We start from the raw sequence: 18,726 nt of genomic DNA on the forward strand, positions 1-18,726 counted from the left end.
GACCTGTTTGTGGCAAGACAGATGTAACTGCAGAAATGTTATTATCTGAACTGAGCAGTTATGTGAATAGTCCACCAGCAGACAGTGAGTGTGATCCTCTTTTGTGGTGGAAGGTTCACACAGTAAACTTTCCCAACATCAGCAGATTAGCTAGGAAGTACCTCTGCATTCCAGCAACTAGCTCTGCATCTGAAAGGTTGTTCAGTACAGGTGGAAACGTTGTAACTTGTCTACGATCCTCCCTTAAGCCCACATCTGCGAACATGTTGGTGTTTCTGACAAAAAAATCTTAAAACTTGAAAAGGGCACTTTATCCATGTTTTTCAATGTATATTTTTACTCAAGAGTTTGAGTTTCATGTTGCAAAGCAACTCTTTAAGTTATTAGATATTACACATGAGGAGGGTATTCAGCCCATTTGCACAAACATTTTAATGTAGTTTTGATGCTTGTGAAAACTGCTGCTTCAGTGAAAATATATTGGTGGGTTCTTTGCACTAATAAAGTTGTTAATTTGTAAAGTACTTTATCTCACATCAGTCATGTCGTCAGTTGTATCGTTATCGCAAATTTTCATATACCGTAAATCCTCTAATACAGGCCCGGGCCTGTATCTGACTCAAGCTCATCAAGCTCCAGGCCTTTATTGGAAGGAGGGCCAGTATTAGAGGCATGCCTCTATTTCTATTTGAGCCAAATGAACTAATGGTTCGCTGGAGTTTTTGACAATTAAAATTGCGCCCACATTTTCAAAGTTAAAAATTTCTTTTAACAACGGTAGTTTCTGCTTCAGCCATCTCCCCCCTCCCCCTCCCCCTGCGCAGCGGCCGCAAACTCACTGATGCGCCTGCAGCCTCTCAGAATTCCTGCTGCTCTAAACATTAAAATAATTATTTCATTTTCTGTTCCTCACTTCTGATTACCTTCAATGGTGTCTGTTTGTTGCAACCACCAGGTACATAAACTAACTTGTTTTTATTTGACTATTTTTCTGTCCTGCCTGTCTATTATCTTCCTCCATCTCCTCTCAACCCTAAAGAAAAACTGCTACCTGGGTTCATATATATTCACTTTATGAGTTACCTTTGAACTGCAGTTCTAAAAGATCTACCGACCGCAAAAACAGTGGAGTGCTCGCTGCTTGCCGGCCGCATCAGTGATCGTTGTGTCGGAGGACAAGGTGATGCACCCCGCTCCACAGCGAAACGCATCAGGCGCAAATAAAAGACAGAAAACATTAAAGGAAATGAACTGACATGAACGATCGCGTGTCAGTACCGATGCTCTGGCACAGTGCGTTGCCCCCCCGACGCGCAGGAGCTCGTCACCTGCTGACAGCAGCCTGCTGTCTTTTCCGAGGGCTGAATCTTGCTGGTCATTATCACGTGACAGCGACTAGTCGATGACAGGCATAAAAAGTCACTATAGTGAAGTCGACTAGTTCATACAACCCCTACTACTGCTCTTCAGTGTTCTGCAGCATAATCAGCACGTTCCCTTTGAACTTGATATCACGTTTTCGCCTCCTCTTAGTCTCCGCACGGTTAAAGTTACCCTCTATCACTGGCAAATCAAAAGTGAGACGGATGACACAACCCCCCCCCCCCCGTACTTGCTTGTTACCACATTCCACCCGGCCACAATAAGAGACCGGCCATTATTCACCTCCGCCGACTCCGACACCAGCCAAAATATGAGACCCGGCCGTTAATCAAATACAGGCCTGTATTAGAGGATTTACGGTATATATCGTGATAAATATTTTTGGCCATATTGCCCTGCCCTATTTCTGACTTTGGTCCCATGCCTTGATACTTGGTGTTGACCTTTTGAAGCGCTTTGTCCCCGTTATCGATCTTGAAGGGGGGGAACAATGGGCATGTGCTGAAGACCCCATGCCCATCGAACTCCCTCCTGAGCTTGACTTCCGCTGCCTTGCAGTAGTTGGCTGCCGAGCTCAGCCCCTCTGGAACCACTACCACAGCTTCTTTCAGAGCCGCCCTCTGATGTTCTTTCTCTCATTGAATGGGTCATGGGCCAAGCAGATGCTTTCATGAATGAGGTTGAGCAGGACAAACTATGGCAACTCCTACTTAAATACAAGGACTCTCTTCAGTAGACTCCTTAGAACAGGGGTGTCAAACTCAAATTCACACTGGGCCGAAGTCATGGGCCAAACAATTTTTTTTAAGTGAGGGCAAATTTGCACATTTTCTTTATCAACATATATGCAATTTTGACCCTTTTACTTTGGAAACAAACTTATTTTTGCATTAACACTGAATGTGGAATAACTAAATTACACACGAGCAAGTCAATTTGAAATGAAACGCATCAGTGGTATTCATTACTTGTGGTATATTCAGCATTTTTAAAATCTATCAGGATTTATGTTTTCTTGTTGTTTATTTATTTTTCTTCTTTTTTATTCTCCTGTAATAAGTGTCATCGCTGCTTTGACATTCAATTCAATTCAAATTCAATTCAAAGACACTTTATTAAAGGGGCATTATGGAAGTTTGACAGCCAAAACATGTATAGAAATAATAAATTTCTTCTTCATACATTCTCCTGCAATGCCCTGGTCCTGTAGAATGAGTCCTGGCATTTTTACTGTGATTGCCAGTTTTTCTGTAAAATCACAGAAAAAGAGAGCTGCTCGGGTCGAGCAGGCTGCTTCATGTGCGTTCACGCTCAGGCATAGCCCGTAGCATTTGCTATCCGTTCCTAAACGCCTAGTGACAAAGCTAGCTACGTTTCTGAGGACCCTTAGCTACTTTCTGTAGAACTTTCTTCTAGATATTTCCTGCAAATTAGCAACAAAATAGCCATTTTTGCTCCGAACCGTTCTTTGAACGTTGTTTCAGCTGTCATCAAGGATATAAATGTTACAGATACAAAAGACGTCAGTGGCGCTATAGCTCACCTAGTAAGACGTCGGGCTCTCATGCAGAAGACCTGGGTTCGATTCTGGATGTAAATATAATTTATTTAGAGTTTCTTTTTTACATTAATGATTTTTTATTTATTTATTTTTTTTGCAGTAAGATGCCCAAATTTTTATTTGACACTCGCCAAACGGCATTCAATTCACAGATAAAAAAAGATGTAGGTTCAACTTTCATTTTGGAACAATTTTTCAAGCAAGGGAAGGGAATGATCTGAGCATGCAGGAGGACTGACCCATCATAAACCTTTATCGGCTGTGCTGAAGAGAAAGGTACAGAACCAAATTATTTAATTAATTAGCTGTGCATTCTCCTGTCCTCGATCCTCCGGGCCACACACACACACACACACACACACACACACACACACACACACACACACACACACACACACACACACACACACACACACACACACTCACACACACACACAAGGGACTGTCTCAGCTGTTATTTTCGTTAAGGAGTGTGCACGTACAGCATGCGCGCCTCGTGCACGAGCCTACTATTGAAGCTGCCGTTTCGCTTTTGGCCCGAAGGGGCAATCGCGAGCATAAAAATTCAAAACTCCGTAAAGTCCCTTTAATCCCAGAGGGAAATTAAGAGTTTCAGTACACACAATTCTGAGATCAGACATGCATAGGCATCTAGACATCTAGCTTTCCCCACTGAGGAACAATAAAGTGATTTTCTATTCTATTCATCTATCTGCAGCCTTTCCAGTTCCTGTTTTACTGTAGGTTAAATCTTTTCTCACGGGCCAACAACAAAATAAAAATATAATTTTATCTTAAATGAAAATGCAACATCTCACCTGTTAACTTTCACATTCACTCCAGGAAATCATTGACAGCAGCAGTTTACGCGAGCAAGACGTGCTGCTGCAGTAATGTGCTGCTGACGGCTCCCGTGGAAACCCAGGGTTATACACTATCATTTTCATCATCATCAACTTTATTTATATAGCACCTTCCAAATGCCAGAAGGTGAACCAAAGTGCTGTACACGCATTAAAAACATCACTGAGCCATACAATGGTCAACAAAAATAGACAAAGACAAATGAGAACAGGTAAAAGCAGGAGATAAGAGCAAAGAATGATCATTAAAAACAAGATAAAATAAGTGAAATAAAACTGCATTAAAATTAGCAACATTATCTAAAAACATTGCTAGCTCGCATGCTCCACCGTATAAAAGTGAGTCTTCATCCGACTCTTAAAAGGTGGCAGTGAGGGTGCTCGTCGGTCCTTGAGTGGAAGACCATTCCATAGCTTGGGGGCCAAAACTGAAAAAGCCCTGCCTCCTTTAGTTGAGCATTTGCTCCTGGGACCACTAGTAGGTCTTGCTGTGATGACCTGAGTACACAGGATGCTTTATATCGCGTGAGTAACTCAAATACCTTGGAGCACAGCCCTACAGAAACTTGAAAACAAAAACAAGTATTGGATTGAGATCTGGTGACTGTGGAGGCTATTTGAGTACAGTGAACTCATCGTCATGTTCAAGAAATGATTCGAGCTTTATGACATGGCACATTATCCTGCTAAATGTCGCCAACAGAAGATGGGTATCCTGCAGCAGATCATCATTGACCATGCCAACTTGCCTAAATGCATTGAGTTGCCACCATGTGATTGGCTGATTAGTAATTAGTGTTAACGAGCATGCACACGAGCATGCCCACACACATACACTGAATTTCTTACCTGCAGGATAGTCTCAAAGTTAAAGGTGAGTCCATTCCACAGAGTGAACTCTCCACTAGAGGCTCCAGTCACCAGCCGCCGGCCCTCAGGAGTCCACTGTGGACAAGCAGAACTGGACTCAGTGAAGCTGGACACCCGTGTTACCTCAGAAATGGACTTGAGAACAGGAGGTGAAGCCGAGACTCACTCTGATCACAAACACGGGGCATTTGACTTTGTTGGTAGAGGTCCTGACAAACTTGGTGGTGACAGCATTCATTGGGTTGTTCAACATCCCGAGAGGAGGAACAAGCTTCAGACACATGAAAAAAGGAAAGTCAGCTTCTGTTCCTGAACTAATTAGTTCCTCGGAAACTAGAGAAAAACAAGCCCAGCACAGACTATTTTATTCCTTGTGTGTGTGTGTGTGCGTGTGCGTGTACTCACATCGTTATAGCAGCCCGCATCAGGTTGGATGGCTCTGAAGTCTCTGTGGTCTCGCTGCCACAGCCGGTTCTGCAGAGGTAAACAAACCAACATGGAGACCCGTTAGTTGGCTTCAGGAACCAGGTTCTACACCAGACTGGGTCACACTAGATCCTTCACTACTGGAAGTAACTTCAGAACAGCTGAGAACAGGCTGGATCATTATCAGAGAATCGGCTGTCAGAGCCGTTGGATTACCCAGAGTGAAAGACACAAGTGCCTGCAGGCTCCTGAGCCGCTAACAAAAAGGCAAAATGTGCACGTACGTCGCGTTACCCAACATGCAGCCAACTACCAAAACAAAGAGCACCTTTTCTTACAGCAGCAGCCCAAAACAGTCTCCTAACACATGGATTTTCTGCTTCCTGATCACGTGACGTGTGACGTACGCAGATGAAGATCGGCTTTAGAGCTGAGATGTTTGTTCTGTTTGTTCTCACGGTGCGGGGGCTCGTTTCAATGCCCACACAGTAAAAACATGCAAATGACGACTTTAGTCATCATTGGCAGTGAATGAGTTAATGTTAATCCATCAGTGTATTCACACATTAATAATATTATGAATGCTGAAGGATTGCCTTCTCTTCATGATCCACTACACTAAAAAGTGCATGACTCCTATAGGCCATCCCTCCCTTCTCTGCACGTCACTGGGCTGTTTTCCATCTCTCGTTCAGTTTTAATTATGAATCAACTGCTCTTATAGGTGCACTTTGTGGTATTTTTCAGCTTTTTGTTTTATTTTTGTCACTTTAGCAGGTTTAATAAAAATTTTGTCTATTTCCTGGCGTTGTGCTTTTACTTGTTCTGTTTTTTCTATTGAACACGTATTATTGTGCTTTGTCATTGATGCGTTTTAACTAATTGCTGAGTTTTTGCTGTATGTGTGTTGTGTTTGCACATTGGCCTGTTACTTTGGTTAGCTGCCATGCTACTCTTTAGCTGTGCTTTATAAAGTAACTGATATGGTAAAGAAATCACATCAGAACTGACCCTACAGGACATGAAACAGACTAAATATTTGGTCCTTTACCCCCTCAGAGTGTCTCTGTGTCTGCCTGTGGGGTTAGGGTTTAAAACAGGGGTGCCCAATCCTGGTCATGGAGGGCCGGTATCCAGCATATTTTAGTTTCAACCCTGCTTCAACACACCTGATTTCAATCAGCAGGTGATTAACAGGCTTCTGCAGAGCCTGATGAACTCAAGCACAGGTGATTCAACCACTGAATCAAGTGTGTTGGAGCAAAAAAAACACTAAACCTGCTGGAAACCAGCCCTCCAGGACAAGGATTGGGCACCCCTGGTTCAGATTCATGCGAGAACCTGTTGAATTCACATGGACCAGCAGACCAACAGCAGAGGGAGCTACATGGGTGAACAGTTGTGGTACCTCCAGGTATCTGATGACAGACGGGTTGTAGTCAATGGTTTTCCGGTTCACAGCCTTCCTCATGCGCTTCCCATCGAAGGTCAGCTGCTGCATGGCCTGCTGCTGGGCGAAATCTGGCCTCTTGTAGAACACCTGCCGTGGTGCCTGGTGCTGGAAGCGCGGCATGTGGAAGAACCGCTGTGGTGAGCCCACATCTGTCGCCATGGCAACCAGCTTAACCTGTTGAAAATGAAGAGATCAAATTAAACTTATAACCTGATCAACCTAAGACCTGAACAAGAACAGAGCTTCTCAGGTTCCAATCTACAGGCCCTCCTCCTGATTCTATAAAGCCCTCTGCAGCACATCTGGAACCAACAGATGTTTCTGGGACAACTTCCTGTGCTCTTTCACCAACAAGTTACAAGCGAGAGCCCTCAGCTCACCTGACTAAGAGAAAGATTAAGAAACTCCCCTAACATCTGCTCTGATATGTTAAATCAGATCAGTACAATAACAGGTCTAATGCATTTGAACCACCTGAGTCCTAACCGTCCACTTCTGGACCACATGTGCTAAATAAGACATGTGGATTCATCTTGACCTTCTGTACAACAAGTTCAGCATCAACGACCCTGGCCCGTTATTCTGACCAAGCTGTCAGGATGTGGCTTTAACAGCATCCCCAGCCACAACAGCAGATGCTCCAAAGACTTGAAGAACTCTCCCAATCATTCCTGAAACAAGCGCTCTAGTCAGGAACACACACCACTGTCCTGACACTGGAACGGTCCACATTCAGCCTTCAGGACACCAACCCGACTGGCTCAGCAGACCCTGAGCTGAGAGCTTCAGGTTGGTTCCACATAGAACCTTTAGGTTCCTAACCTCCATCATAACTGGTGATGTAAAGAAAGAAACTGTCTTTTATTTAGCGCCTCTCAAGATAAAAATCATGAAGCACTTCACAAATAACTAACATATAAACAAAAATTTAAAAATAATTTGAAAAATATTTTAAACGAGAGAAAAAAATTCTAATGGAAGGAAAGGGAGAGAGAGAAAATGAAAGAGGGAAATCATTGGCTCCTGGAAAGGCGGAATAGGTAGAAAGAGCAGGAGAGGGTGGTGAAGGTCACGCTAAAGTGGAGCGTGGTGGTGCTCGGAACACACACACACACACACACACACACACACACAAATTGTTCCTCACCAGCTGACCCAGCACCTGCATAAATCTGACAGCTCCAGCTACCATCACCGCAGAGGATGCTTCCTGGTTAAGCTACAGCCACCTCCAGGTATCCCAGCAACCAAAACCGAGCCCCGTTCGGAGCTCGGAGCTCCACCACCACAGCTCGCGCTGCCCTCCCCGCCTTATGCGGCTCCATAGCGGTCAACAGCTCCTACACCGGTCCGGAGAGAACCACCAGTAGGGACGAGTCTGATGTTTACCTACAGCTAAGTCTTAGATGGCGCTAGTAGCGTGGGCGGCTGGAACGGCAGGCTAACCGGATAACCGTTAGGAGGGTCTGTGTCCTCACGGACGGAGCGTAACCAACAGAAATAACATCAGGAGTTAAACCAATAGAACCTCTCAAGACTGGTGGTTGTGGTCTGGTTTAGGAACGTTTCGCTGTTCAGTAGCCGGACTTAATGGCGGCCCGGTAGTCACGAAACTCACCAACAATCTCCACAGCGCAGGGGTTTAGCTAGCCGTCATAAAGCTGCTAGATTCTGGTGGAAATCTTTTCTCGTAAAAACCATGAAGGTCTGAGACTTTATTGAACTCTGAATTCACAGATTTCTATGACTTTTGTCAGATTTCTGGCTCTTCATCCTCCAGCAGACACCATTATGACGCCTCTTCCACTCGGTCCTACCGAAGTGCATGCTGGGATATCGTCAACAACAGGCGGGAGAACGCAACGACATCTTTACGTAGATGCGCCGTGGACTGGCGCTGCCTATCGGCGTTGCCGTAGTGGCCGGCCGCCATCTTAGATGGGTCTCCATTCGTCCTTAATGCATCCATTTCCACTGAGAATGGCGCTGACCCAACTAAAAAACACATTTTATCAAATTTCTTCACAAAACCAGACTCGTCGTATGGCATTGTAGCGTACCCAAAGGTCAAGTCTACACATCAAAAATGACCAGAAATTTACTTTTAATTTGCAGACAAAAACACCCCATCTGTCTGGCCTCCTGTTACAGAAAATTTGAAGTTTATTAATTCTTGATCATGGACTCAATCAAGTGAATGGAAATGTATTGCTCTATGCCTCTCTGCATGCTCACTTATTCAGACACATCCACACAAGACAAACACACACATTCTTGACTTCCCACACACAATCTCTCTCACTCCCATCCCTCTATAAATAAAGTCTGTGAATGTGGAGGTTGTTGTAGACTGAATGAGTTAAAAATATTTGACTTATTTCATGGTTAAGCTGGTTAAAACATACTTTATTGAAATGAGTGATTCGTTGAAATATTTCGTAATGCAGAAGACAAGTTTATCTAAAATGCTATTTTGCTCATGAGTGAGAGTTAAAATGCACTGCAGTTTAAGATCGAGTGATCTGTGATCGATTATTCCTGGCTTGTCAAGACGACACAAAATTTGCTTCTAAAAAGTGCTTCTGATGTATTTGCCTAAGTATTATCTTTTATGTTTACAGTTTTATCTATTTTTTTAGACCAATTGCTATTCTAGAGCTTGGTATTAAACGTTTTTAGTTGGTTTGGCATTGACTAGTCAGGTCTGAGTTGGCGTGAGGGGAAACGCAGAGTTCTATTTCGTCTAGTCTTAGCCCTTAAGCGAGCTGCTATTGGAAGGATGATCTCCGCATCAGCCAATCATGAAGAGCTTAAATGTACGCCCACCAATAGTGGGCCCCCTCGTGGTATATAACCGCAGTGACCCCACTGCTCGCCTCCTTTTTCTCTTCATGCCAAGCTGAGAGCTTCTTAAAGAGCAAATTTATCCAGAAAGAGCAAGATTATCCGAGAAGACTTACCAGCCATGTCCAGCGACGCCAGACCCTGCCCGACCTGCCAGTCGGGCTCAATTTCCAGCGGCGACCTGCACGCTAAGTGTGAGGTCTGTCTCGGGGCAGATTCGCCGGGTCGAGTACTTCACTCCCGCCGCCGACGAAGAATTTCCGGTGGCTGACTCGTACCCGCTGGACAAGGCGTTGGATTTCTTCGACGCCGGTCAGGAGCCGGCTGGCTTCAACCGGCTGGATGACGTCACCGACAGCGAGAACTACGACGAGGCGGCATCCTTCCTAGACATAACGGAGGTCGATGAGCTCCGCCCAGCGGGTCCTTCTGCCCCAGTGGCTTCTCGCTCCTCCCTACCAGCAGTAAGAGCACTGCTCCAGGAGCTGCCCGCCATCATTTCTGCGGCAGCAGCCCACAAGGGGCTAGCTGTGCCAGAACCAGCCCCGCCTGAAGCGGATGATTTGGCGGGAATCTTCGGGGCAACTCAGACACGCTGTCTAGACCCTATTTGGCAGCGCTTTCCCGCTGCTATGAGCTGCTGGTCTGCCGCCTTCTCCGAGCCTGCCAAGCTCAAGGCGCCAGTCTCCACCTATGCGCCCATCACCAAGGTCGAGGGGTTTTCCGACCAAGGCTGGCCGTCCATTCCTCCGCTAGAGCCGGACTTGGCCTCGCTGTTTGGCGCCAAGAACCACCTCGCTGGCCCGCGAGCTGTTCCCGCTTCAAAACATGACCAGCTGCTGACGCGGCTCACCGACCGCGCACATCAGTGTGCCTTTCAGACCGGCGCTGCAGGGAATAACATCGCCCTCCTTGCCTTCGGCGTCTCGAGGATGATGGAGGAGCTGGAAGCCCCCGAGGAGTCGAAAGCCGTCATTACTAAGACTGCTGATGCTATCCTCAATTTGTGTGCTGCTGTGCTCACCGGTTCTGCTCGCATCGCTGCCTGGCAGACCCTCATCCAGCGAGCGATCTGGCTCAAGGCCCTGCCCTCCATTCCGGAACATCTGCAAAGGGAGATGCTGGATGGCCCCATCACCACCGATGTTCTGTTTGGTCCCCATCTTAGGGGCGTCATTGAGAGGACTCAGAAGACGGCCGAACTATCGGCTACGGTACGAGACCTGGTTCACCCTCGGTCAGCCTCGCACTCCGGCCGTTCTGCCAGAGGATGGGACGAACGGCGCGGAAGCTTCAAACGCCCAGCTGCACCGTCCGCTCCACGGAGCCGGCCTCCCGCTTCGGCTCAGCATCAGCGGGACCAGCGAGATGGCGGGCAACGGTTCCGGCGGGGCCAGCAGACGCCGTCTTGGCAGTCCCAGGTGCACGAGCCTCGCCGAAAACAGCCACAGAAGTGACTCTTTGGGGGGAATGTGTGTGTACATGATTGTAATGATGTTGATGTTGGTTTTGAAATAAAACCCAAAACATGTCACTCAAAGAGCACAATCCTACAGTCCTCCGCAGAATCCTCTGCCGAGTTCTCACACATGTTCCCCACACCAAGCACTGCTGCACGCACACATGTTCCTGCAGGTAGTCATAATATACGGCCAACCGTAAGGGTGCGCTCCATTTGCGCTCCGGCCCCAGCATCCGGCCGGGCCCAACTCTCCCAGCTCTCACTACATCGTCGGGTGGGGCGAGATGTCAGGTCTCTGTCTCGACCACGCGCGGCGGCACAGTGCGCGGCTTCATCCGCGGGCACTCTGTCGCCCTCGTGCACAGGCTTGGCTCCCACTCGTCCTTCACTCTCGGACTCCACGCTCCGCGGTGCGGACCAGCCTGTTCCAGCAGTTTCGCACTCGCCCTTTCGAGCGCAGCCCTCCGTGGGTCGCCCCCAGTTCTCTGGTACGGGCGACGGCGGTAAGGGCGCATGCACAACCCTCAGTCGTTGCTCACGTGACCGCGCACACGCGTCCCCTGTCGGAAAGCGCGCACGAGTGGTGCCGCCTTTGTATCATGAGCAAATGGATTTCGGACACCATTCATTGCGGTCACACACTTCATTTTCAGGTCACTCCACCTCCCTTCAACGGGATCGTGGAGACGACGTTCACATCACAAGTACAGTCTCAGGCCCTAGAGCTGGAGTTGCGGGAACTTCTGTCCAAGGACGCTATTTCACGAGTCCCTCGCGGACAAGAACTCTCGGGTTTCTACTCCCGCTACTTCATAGTACCGAAGAAGTCGGGAGGAATGAGACCGATTCTCGACCTGTCCCTGTTCAACTGCTCCATAGCAGTGATGCATTTCCGCATGTTAACGATGAGACAAGTCCTGGAATATGTGCGCCCCGGGGATTGGTTCACGTCAATCGACCTGAAAGACGCATACTTCCACATACCAGTAATTCCAAACCACCGGAAGTTTCTGCGTTTTTCGTTCAAGGGAGTTCAATATCAGTTCAATCACCTCCCTTTCGGCTACTCGCTAGCCCCGCGCACCTTCTCCAAATGTCTGGAGACCGCGCTGCAGCCACTGCGCACGGAGGGAATGAGGGTTTTGTTTTACTTGGACGATCTTCTCCTGTGCGCTCGGTCCAAGGACGAGGCGTCACGGCAAACCAGGAGGTTGACAGAGCATCTGTCGACCCTGGGGTTTTCTATAAACTGGGAAAAGAGCTCCGTTCTTCCATCCCAGTCGATTGTGTATCTCGGGGTGGAGTTGGACGCCTCCCTAATGAGAGCACGTTTGTCACCTGCAAGAGCGGCAGATCTCTCCACGGTGATCTCCCGCGTACAACCCCGCAAGATCGTGAGAGCCCTGTTAGTCATGAAACTCCTGGGCATGATGTCCGCAGCCCATTCGGTGGTGCCGCTAGGCTTGCTGCACACGAGGCGCTTGCAACGTTGGTTCACCCGCCTCTGGGTGCACCCGATACATCAGAAGAGACGTATGTTGAGGATTCCCCCTTCAGTGGGCGGGGACCTCGCTCACTGGGGGAACCCCTGCATCCTCTCACGCGGGGTTCCCATCGGACGTCCTGCGTCACACGTATCTGTGTTTACGGATGCGTCACTGTCGGGGTGGGGGGGCACGTGCTTGTCCCATACGGTGGCAGATCGTTGGCCCTCCCACACGCACGAGCACATAAATGTGTTGGAGCTTATGACAGTGAGGAATGTGATCAGACACTTTGCTGCCCTTCTCGAGGGCCGTCATGTCGAAGTTCACACAGACAACCAGGTGGCGGCAGCCTACATAAATCGCCAAGGGGGAGTTCGATCCCTCCCTCTGTTGCGTGTCGCCACAGATTTACTGTGTTGGACACATGTCCACCTGCTGTCCATCAGAGCCATCTACATTCCGGGGGTCCTGAATGTAGCGGCAGACATCCTGTCGAGAGGGGGACCCCGCGACTCCGACTGGCGTCTGCATCCCGCACTGATATCACAGATCTGGATCAGGTTCGGGGAACCGTCTGTGGATCTGTTTGCGGCTCGCGAAAACGCTCAGTGTCGCCTGTGGTTTTTCCCTGAGGGCGGACGCCTTCTCACACCAGCCCTGGCCTCGAGCGCTCCTTTATGCGTTTCCACCAGTTCCTCTGATTCCCCGTCTCTTAGACCGAATTCGGTCGGAACGGCTCTCGGTGATTTTGGTGGCTCCCAGGCGCTTGTCCGCGTCATGGTTTCCGGACCTGCAAGCGCTAGTGTTCGGCTCCCCGTGGAGGCTCCCGTGGAGGGCGGACGCCCTTCTCCAGGCGGATGGAATAATCAAACATCCTCCGGAAATAGGCCAGCGGCTGTGGGTCTGGCCGCTGAGCGGTCACGCTTAGAGGCTTCTGGGCTGCCGCATGATGTGGTCGCCACGATTCAGAGTGCGCGGGCGCCCTCTACCATTGCGTCTTACGCTGCTAAATGGGCAGCTTTCCAGAAATGGTGCACAGAGCGGAATGTTCAAGTGCTCTCCTGCCAGCTGGCGGATGTCCTATCGTTTCTGCAGATACTGATGGACAGGGGCCTCGCCTTCAGCACTATTAAAACATATGCTGCAGCTATCTCATCCTGTCACCAAGGGTTTGGAGATAGATCTGTTTTCAATCATCCCCTCACAAAACGTTTTCTAAAAGGTGTCAGGAGGAACAGACCTGTGTCCCGCCCGCTTTTTCCCCAGTGGGATCTAACGGTGGTTCTGCACGGCTTATCCAAAGCCCCATTTGAACCCTTGGACCAGGTCTCACTCAAGTTCCTGTCACTTAAAACTGCATTGCTGCTAGCGCTAGCATCAGTTAAGAGAGTGAGTGACCTGACCGCCCTTTCAGTGGCTCCCGCATGCCTCAGGATCCGGGAAGATGGCGGGTCTGCTGTTTTATGCCCCAATCCAGCCTTTGTGCCCAAAAGCATTAATGCTTCCTTCAAATCCAGGTCAATTTCATTGGCTGGACTTTTTCCTCCTCCCCATAATTCTGAGGAGGAAGCGGCTTCTCACCTTCTCTGCCCGGTGCGCGCGCTTGTACGGTATGTGTCACGCACTTCGGAGATTCGTCGTTCACAAAACCTGTTTGTGCACTACAGGGAGTCTTCCCTTGGTCAGGCGCTGTCGACCCAGCGTCTTTCGCACTGGCTGTGTGAAGCCATTTCCCTCGCTTACACGTCATCGGGGCAGGATTCCCCTGAGGCACTCAGGGCTCACTCAGCCAGGGGGATTTCCTCTTCGATGGCGCTCCACAGTGGTGTGTCGATGGAAGACATTTGTCAGGCTGCTTCATGGGCTTCATCCTGTTCCTTTACTCGTTATTATTTACGAGATGTGTCTTCAGGATCCATCACTCGTTCAGTGCTTGGACCCCAGCAGGCTGAATGAATGCTTATGGCACCTCATTGGCCTTGCTGATATGGATGTCATCCTCTCGTGGATGATGTTTTTTTAGTGAGGGCCCCTCTCTTATCGTGGCTGCCTCAGTCTTTAAGCCTGGTCTGAGGCTGAACGTCCCTCACTAAAGGAGATTTGATTGGGTGTGTCCATTGGTTGTGTTAACCAGTGTGGCGTAAACCCATCCAGCTGCGCTTTTTTCCAATAGCAGCTCGCTTAAGGGCTAAGACTAGACGAAATAGAACGTTGGTTACGTATTGTAACCCCAGATTCTATGAGTCTAGTCGCAGCCCTTAAGCCACTTGGCCCCACTGGTTATGATGGAATAAGAGCCATTGGAGGCGAGCAGTGGGGTCACTGCGGTTATATACCACGAGGGGGCCCACTATTGGTGGGCGTACATTTAAGCTCTTCATGATTGGCTGATGCGGAGATCATCCTTCCAATAGCAGCTCGCTTAAGGGCTGCGACTAGACTCATAGAATCTGGGGTTACAATACGTAACCAACGCTTCCACTCATTCATTAATACAGTGGAAACGGCTGAACTCACACCGTGTCTGCGTGGTTCTTTCTCTATTCCCCTTTTACAGGGGTGTAACATTTTCTGGTGGCCCGTACGGGGATTGAGTGAGGCAAGGTTGATTTCTACCAGGACCAGACGTCTCCAGCTCTCGTTCAGCTCCCCACCTTTAATTCATCCCAACAGATGACAACTAGTGGATGGTTGTGTGGCAGTTAGATTATCGACAAATGAAGGCAAGAGCAATCTGAGGTAAACCCAAGGTACCAGGAGTGCTGCCACCAACGTTTCGGCATATCAACCACTGCTACAACAAATCACTAAGTCACTGTAAACAAGATGGAGTCAAGTGAAGTAGAAGCATTGCAGCTGGAAATATTGGAACCTTTGTGCACGATGCCGGTCGACAGCCTTGAAGAACTGTGTGATTTTCTCACCATTGCTGGACCAACATTTGAGCATGTGGCAGGGAAAAACAGAGCATCGCTCATCCTAATGATAAACAATCATCTGCAGAGTGAAAAGTTACAGAAATTAGAGGACATGGGGTTGGCAGACCTCCTCTGCTTTAAAGACAAAATAACAGAGCTTCAGGCCGAGGCAGCAGTTGGCCAAGTAAAGGAACTTCAGGCAGCACAACATGAAGGGAAAAGAATCCAGTGAAGCTCAGGGCGATGCATCAATCTAAAACAGGTCTCCCCCATCATGTTTATTATCCCAAAGAAAAGGTATTTGTGAGGAGAATGAGTACAAATGTCAGGCTGCAGTACCCACCCCTAAGATGGCAGTTCCAAGCCCAGCTTTAAGCCATACTCCTGCACTGTGGCACAAAGAATTCAAAATATCAGGACAAATTGGAGAACCAGGACAGAAAGATCGACTCACATTCTCCAGCTTGACGCAGCAAATTGAACATGGTCTCCTTAAAGGTTTCCATGAGACTGAGATTGTTGACGCTGTTATGAGAGCCATAGTCCCCAGAATGCAGTTACGCAGCTATCTGGAGGGTAAAGGTGATCTGATGCTGCCCACCCTGAGGAGAATACTGCGCTGCCACTATCAGGAGAAAAGTGCAACAGAATTATATAAACAGCTGTCATCAGAAGCACAAGGCATCAGGGAGACCCCTCAGAGCTTTCTTATCCGCACGCTGGACCGCAGACAGAAGATTTTGTTTGCCTCTCAAGAGTCAGAGTCAGGCTTAAGATACGATCCAGTGCTGGTGCAAAATATGTTCCTTCATACAGTTATGACCGGCTTGCAAAATGACAACATAAAGCGTGATCTTCAGCCATCATTGGAGCAAGCTGATGTTTCTGATGAACTTCTGTTTGAGACGCTAAACATTGCTTGTGCTTGCGAAAGTGAGAGGCAGGACAAGAAAAAGATGAACATTTCACAGCGATCTGCAACTGTCCACTCTGCTCAGTCTGACCATGCCCTTATTGAGAAGAAGGAGAAAGCAAACCAGCCAAGTCACAGTAAAAACCAAACGGATATCCTCTCAGAACTGCAGGAGATGAAAGCCAACATGACCCTTCTCAAAGATCTTAAAGCTGAAGTTTCTTCTATTAAAGAGTCTATGCAACAGCCTTCCTATCAACATAGACCAGTTCCAGGACCAGACTGCACTCCACCTCAGTCAGCTCCAGCCTACACCGACACATCACTGACTCACTCAGCTGCAGTTCATCATGGTTATTCTCAACCCCCTCCAGCACAATACGGCTACATGCCACCACCTTCATCTGCAGCACACCCCAACTATTCACCATCCCCTTTAGCACCGCTTGACCGTCCTCCACCCAACCTGAGATATGGACATCAACGCTCCTACTCCACAGCTCCACCACGGTCCAGGAGGAGATGCTACACCTGCCAGCAGAACAACATGGAAAACTGCATTCGCTGTTTCCGGTGTGGCAGCAGCGAACACTACTCAGCTGGCTGCAGAATGAGGAGATCAAGCCAATTCAGAGAGAGTCCTTTAAACGAGCAAGGGTTACCCCAGCGGGGCAGGGAGTGACCACTTCATCATCAGCGCCCCAACACGGTGCACACTGGAATAGGTGGAATGGAGGTGAGACTGAAACAATGTTCATCATGCAAAAGTGTGTTGTACTGTTCTGAGGCTTGTCAGTATGAGCACTGGGCTGTTCATAGGAGTAACTGTTTAACAGCTTCATGCGACACAGTCCGAACCACACCACGACGGGAGAAGTCAGCTAAATTCGCACCCCTTGTTGGAAAAAAATATCTGATTGACTGCCATATTCAAGGTCAGAAAATTACAGCACTGTGGGACTCTGGCTCACAAGTGACTGTAGTAAGTGAACGGTGGAAAGCAGAACACTTACCACATTTGGGTTTGAGAGACATTTCTGAAATTATTGAAAATAATGACACTTTGAATCTTATTGCAGCTAATGGTGAGGACATGCCTTATTTAGGATGGGTAGAGGTCACGTTTCAACTGGCTGCGGATGGCACCCCAACTACTGAAGTTATTGTCCCCACTCTGGTTATTAAAGGAAACAGTGAGTCTTACCCGCCCCATTATTGGGTCAAATGTTATTGGACTTATAGTTGATATGGAGTTCAAACAGAGTGAAGGCACTGATAGACACCAGTTAATCAGAGCTGTCCAGGCAGCGTTTTCTGATTTTGAAAGAGATGATGCTGAAGATTTTGTGGCTAGAGTTGTTGCTGAACAGCGATCCCTAGAGTATAGTGTCAGAACAACCGGAGAGCATGTTCATGTCCCAAAACACACATCAGTAAAAGTAGAGTGTCGTGTGTCGACGCCACCTTTCCAGGAAGAGACAACTTTGATCTTTGAACCGAGTGTTAATCCAAATTGGTCAGAGGGGCTAGAGTTCACTGACACCCTCATAAAACTGAGTAAAAGTACAAGACCATTTATTACTGTTGATGTGCAAAACCCAACAGATCATGACATAGTGCTCCATAAAAAGACAGTTGTTGGGACAGTGCAGCCAGTTCAGGCGGTTTACCCAGCAGCCATTTTTAAACAGCCCTGCTCCACACCCTCGGTAGCAGTAAACACTGTACAGATCAGGAAAGATCAAACTCCTGAAAGTGAGTGGGTTCCCCCAGTCGACTTGGACCATCTCAGTTCCCCTGAAAAACAGACGGCTGAACAGATGTGGAGGGAGGAGTCAGGCTCCTTTTCACGTTCCGATGATGACATTGGCTGTATCAAGAACCTGCGACTGTCCATCTCACTAAAAGACACTGAACCTGTGGCTAAAACCTACCTCTCAGTGCGAAAGCCGTTGAAATGAAGAGATATCTCCATGACCTTACTACACAAGGTTGGGTGCGTAAATCCCAATCTCCCTATGCCTCTCCAGTTGTGTGCGTCCGAAAGAAGAATGGGAGCTTACGCCTTTGCATTGATTACCGTGAGTTCAACCGCAAAACAACACCAGACCGCCAGCCCATCCCCCGGGTCCAAGACATCATGAATGGTCTAGGAGGCAACTCATGGTTTTCATTATTAGATCAAGGTAAAGCTTACCATCAAGGGTTCATGGCAGAACAGAGTAAGCCCCTAACTGCTTTCGTCAGTACGAATGGATTCGGATACCATTTTGGTTTAATGAACGCACCAGCAGCCTTCCAGAGGTGCATGGAGGAATGCCTAGAGGGGCTCAGGGATGAAATTTGCATTCCATACCTTGAAGACATCCTCGTGTTCAGTAAGTCATTTGAAAGCCACATTGAACATGTCAGGACTGTGCTAAAACGATTGAGAGTGCATGGCATAAAGTTAAAACCAGCTAAATGTGAAATGTTTCTTGGGAGGGTCATTTCATCAGCAGGCAGTAAAATTGACCCAGCTGATACCATCGCCGTCAGGGCCCTAA

The 18,726-nt window shown here is 48.2% G+C and overlaps 1 protein-coding gene across 3 annotated transcripts in view; it reads right to left on the reverse strand.

Annotated features, from left to right (window-relative positions):
* The window catches only part of wdr33 (WD repeat domain 33), an 83,671-nt gene extending 75,276 nt beyond the window's left edge, over positions 1-8,395 (reverse strand). For 2 of the 3 annotated variants that reach the window (XM_015974638.3, XM_015974637.3), the window contains exons 1-5: positions 7,704-7,905; positions 6,512-6,730; positions 5,083-5,151; positions 4,844-4,948; positions 4,657-4,752 (exon numbers count right to left, since the gene is read on the reverse strand). In XM_015974638.3, the coding sequence (XP_015830124.3) occupies positions 4,657-4,752; positions 4,844-4,948; positions 5,083-5,151; positions 6,512-6,730; positions 7,704-7,748 (534 nt within the window). In that variant the 5' untranslated portion in view covers positions 7,749-7,905. Of the gene's footprint in view, positions 1-4,656; positions 4,753-4,843; positions 4,949-5,082; positions 5,152-6,511; positions 6,731-7,703; positions 7,906-8,174 lie in introns of those variants that run through there. The other variant, XM_015974639.3, reaches the window with a different exon arrangement.
* Between the last annotated feature and the right edge of the window lie 10,331 nt (positions 8,396-18,726).

The sequence above is a fragment of the Nothobranchius furzeri genome, chromosome 11 (genome assembly GCF_043380555.1).
Source record: "Nothobranchius furzeri strain GRZ-AD chromosome 11, NfurGRZ-RIMD1, whole genome shotgun sequence".
NCBI classification, from domain to species: domain Eukaryota; kingdom Metazoa; phylum Chordata; class Actinopteri; order Cyprinodontiformes; family Nothobranchiidae; genus Nothobranchius; species Nothobranchius furzeri.